Source organism: Austrofundulus limnaeus, unplaced genomic scaffold (assembly GCF_001266775.1).
Source record: "Austrofundulus limnaeus strain Quisiro unplaced genomic scaffold, Austrofundulus_limnaeus-1.0 Scaffold259, whole genome shotgun sequence".
NCBI classification, from domain to species: domain Eukaryota; kingdom Metazoa; phylum Chordata; class Actinopteri; order Cyprinodontiformes; family Rivulidae; genus Austrofundulus; species Austrofundulus limnaeus.
In genome coordinates, this window is record NW_013952661.1 from 874,657 (window position 1) to 878,653 (window position 3,997).

Sequence of the window (3,997 nt, forward strand, 5' to 3'; positions counted from 1 at the left end):
ACCATTTTTACTAAAAACGTTTTTCTTTAAATATTTTTTTACTAAAAATCAATAAAATACAGATAATTTTAAATTTTTGTGAGGAAATCAATAAATCCAGACTTGTTTTTATAAACTCTTGCAGTTGTTCTGGTGTCTGCAGCTGTCAGTGTGAAATAATCCCAGTTCCTCTCAGATTAAGACAGAAGTCGTGACGTTTTCCAGTCAGATTTATTTCTGATCATTAAAACCAGCTCAGTGTTAAACCCTGATGAAACATCAGACACATGAAGACAGACTAAATAAACTAACCTTACAGGCGTGTCACATCAGACAGGAAACATTTGTTCCTCAGATGGAGCCTAAAGTGCCTTGGGGGCGGGGCCACTTGGAGGGGCGGGGCCACAGGAAGGTTCCTGACCATGCAGTGAAGGTAAAGTTCATGATGCTGCTGCTCTGACCTCAGTTCTCTCCCAGTTTGAGTCGAGCAAAGTCGTTGGCCACCTGCAGCGCCTCCTGCAGGCACTGCGTGTTCCTGCCCGTGGCCTGGGCAGACAGGTCCTTCCCGCCTCCTTTCCCGTCCATCAGGGGACAAAGCTCCTGGACCCACTCGCTGGCCTTCAGACCGCGGCTCGCCACTTCCTGCAGACAAGAGGAGGACTTTAAAAACCTTCAGCAGTCATCCAGACTTCCTGCGGTCCTTCAAGTGGTCTGGACTCTGAAAGACTTCAGGAGGTCTGGATGATCCGGATCAGGATCTGTCAAACCTGGGGGACTTGGCACAGGCAGGTGATCTTCCCGGCCTCGGGGTCCACGGTGAACAGCATGGTGGCCGTCTGAGGAGACTGGGACTTCAGCAGCTTCAGGGACTCGTTCAGGGCCTGAGGGACACAAACAGGAACCAGGAAGTCTCTTAGTTGGGACATTAATGTCTGGGTTCAGGGTCAGGATCAGGATCAGGATCAGGGGTCAGACTCTAACCTTTGCTGAGGCTCCACTCTCCATCTCCATGATGAGCAGCGGCTGGTTGGGGCTCTGCTCCATCACCTCCTTGGTCTTCTCCAGAACTCTCTTCTGAATGTCGGCCTTGTAGCTGCGGTCCAGGTCGTCCATGGTCTTCTTCAGACCCTTCAGGGTGTCCCTCATCTCGTCCTTCTGCCACTGAGAGATGACGGCAGCACCCAGCGCCTACAGAGGACAGAAGTGGGTTCAGAGTGGGCTCAGAGTCTGTGGTGGTCCTGCAGCTGTGGTCTGACAGGTTTACCTCGGTCAGGTCTGCGATCTCTTTCTGCAGGTCTTTGTTTGGAGCCGTCTGCTGCTTTACCTGGTCTCCCAGAGAGGACAGAGCCTGGAGCAGGCCGTCGGCTTTCCTCTGGGCCTGGAGACAGGAAGGATCAGAAGATGACCAGAGGGTCTTCACTCCTCATTCAGATCAACATTTGACACTTAAAGACTGGAATATTACTCTGTATGCAGACGACATGGTTTTATTCACCCTTTAAAAACAAGGCTGAAGAAGTGGTCTGAGATCAACAGAACTGAAGAACATCACTAGATGTTTCAACAGTCTAGTCTCATCTTAAATACAGGAAAGACAGTTGTAATGTTCTTTACAAAGAGAAGAAAAATTATGAGTTATCCAGATATTTATATAAACGGAGGAAACACTCAAAATGTTGATGAATTTACTTATTTAGGTGTGAATTTAACTTTAGACTTTAAAAATCATGTCAAAAAATTTAGCGGCACGCCCGCGTGCCGTTTTATATTCGTTTTATTTTGAAGTATTATTTCTGTTTCCTGTTCAGCCTGTGTCCGTGTGCAATGCACCAAACTTGGTGTCTAGGCCCTCCTCTTTCGATTGACACCTCATTTGACCAACTGGGTTCAAGTTTCGCCTGTCTAGGGCCAATAACACATCAGTAGTGACCAACTTCCGGTTTCCATCTTTCTAGCTTTGATTGACTGTAAAATCGGCCAATCAGCTCCGAGCTTAGTTCTGATGTCACAGCTGTGTAGCCAATCACTGTACCTTTCATTTAATGTATAAATAGAGGGGGTGGGAACTTTGTTAGTGATGGAAGATGATAACACAGTGGAGGCGGCCATGTTTCGGCAGTGTTACAATGCTAAGGAAGGCAGCTAACGCTCACAGGAAAACGTTTTCCACCATTTTTTGGTCAGTTAGCTGACGAAACCTGCTGATAAGATGAAAATATATTTGTTATTAAGTGTTTTGAGTGCTTCAAGACATGGAAAAGTGATTTTTGTGGCCAGGAGAAGTAACTTTATTCGGATAAAAAGACTTCTGGTCGCCATTTTGAATCGCTAATTTGGACATATTTGAGGACCTATGTTCATCAAATGTGAGTGAAAAACAAATATATTTTCACTGCTGGTGGTTTTATAAGCTGTGTGGAATGTTAATGCTCTGAAAGATATAAGGATATATTGTTTATTCTTGTGGTTTGGCTGTTTATTGGTGGAAATTTGTCTGAAAATACAGTGTTGGTGTAAATATTTATGAATATTAATTTTTTTTAATGTAATCATGCTGTGAGTAAATATGGATGGTAGAATGTGTTTGTGGGAGTTATATCTTTAATTTGAGCCCAGAGTGAAGTCCCTGTGTTGAAATTAGAGCGTTTTAGACAAGTGTACAGTTTGGATATATGTAAATGAGTACAAATATACAAATGAGACATGCTGGATTTTACTATGTGTCAAATACTCATATTTTATGCTACTGTTACCAAATTTGAACTGGTAATAGTTGAGAAGTAATATTTTAACCCAGTAAAATTAGTTTGATAATATCTAATTCCCTTCATATTCTGTGATACTTTATTAATAAAAAATAAAAAATTAGGGAGAAAAATATCTTGATTTTGGTGTATTTTACTTCCCTATACTAAATACTAGTTACAGTTACAAAGAATATGACTGAAGTTAAAAATTCAGATTATTCTAATTCAATTCAATTCAAAAAACTTTATTGATCCCAGAGGGAAATGAGGTGTTGTTGTAACTAATTTAACTAAAACTTATTGTAGATGCTGATGGCTGTGGGCAGTGTAGCGTCTGTATTACAACCAGACTGAAGACACTTTGTCTTTAATGACAGTCTGATGAAGAGGATGGTCAGGGTTGTCCACAAGGTTCTTGATTTGATGTAAAACCTTTGCACCATCATCTCCAGAGGTTCCAGTCATCCCAGAACAGAACCAGTTTCTTTATCAGGTTGGTTTTAGCTCACTGACTGATGCTGCTGCCCCAACACATGATGGCAGAAGAGATGATGCTCTCAACAACAGACTTRTAGAAGATCTRCWGAAGAGATGATGCTCTCAACAACAGACTTGTAGAAGATCTGCAGCATCTTACTGCAGACATTCAAGGATCTCAGCTTCCTTAAGAAGTACAGTCTGCTAAAATTATACCAAAATTAGCTTTAAAAAGAGACCAAGCTTGTGAATTTACTCTAAACAGTTGAAAAGCAGTACTTTATTTAATTTGTGTCTACTTTTTAAGGCGCTTTATGGTATTTTATGCCTGAATGTTAACATGCAGTTTAGATCATTTTAGGTATACGTGGCTCTTTTACTACTGAGGCTTCCCATATTTACCTCAACTCTATGATTTTTTTCATGTTTTTTATATTGTATGAGTATCTGGTCACATGCATGCAAAACAACTTTGAAGCCTCTTGAATTAATATATAAAAGTGCTTTGAAGATTCATGACAAGAAATCTAGAAGCAAAAATGAAAGTAATTCATCAAAAAATGACAAAGTTTGTCACTAATATGAAGAGCAGCTTTTGGTTCTACCATGAAATATTTTAAAAGTTCAAACATTATCAAATACAGTTGTAGATACAACTATATTTTAATTTGTACTTTATCAAATTTATTTTTACAGGTTTTTTAAACTTTTTGAATGAATTTAAATAAACTTTAAACTTGTCAAAAAGCTGTTGTTACTGTTGTTTGTCACTAATATGAAGAGCAGCTTCTGGT

The 3,997-nt window shown here is 40.4% G+C and overlaps 1 protein-coding gene across 1 annotated transcript in view; it reads right to left on the reverse strand.

Moving 5' to 3' along the window:
- Nucleotides 1-191: 191 nt before the first annotated feature.
- aars1 (alanyl-tRNA synthetase 1) overlaps nt 192-3,997 on the reverse strand; it is a gene marked incomplete in the record, with an annotated part of 16,005 nt that continues 12,199 nt past the window's right edge. Inside the window, 4 exon segments of the mRNA XM_014020596.1 lie at nt 192-621; nt 747-860; nt 961-1,167; nt 1,244-1,357. Of these exon segments, the coding sequence (XP_013876050.1) occupies nt 442-621; nt 747-860; nt 961-1,167; nt 1,244-1,357 (615 nt within the window).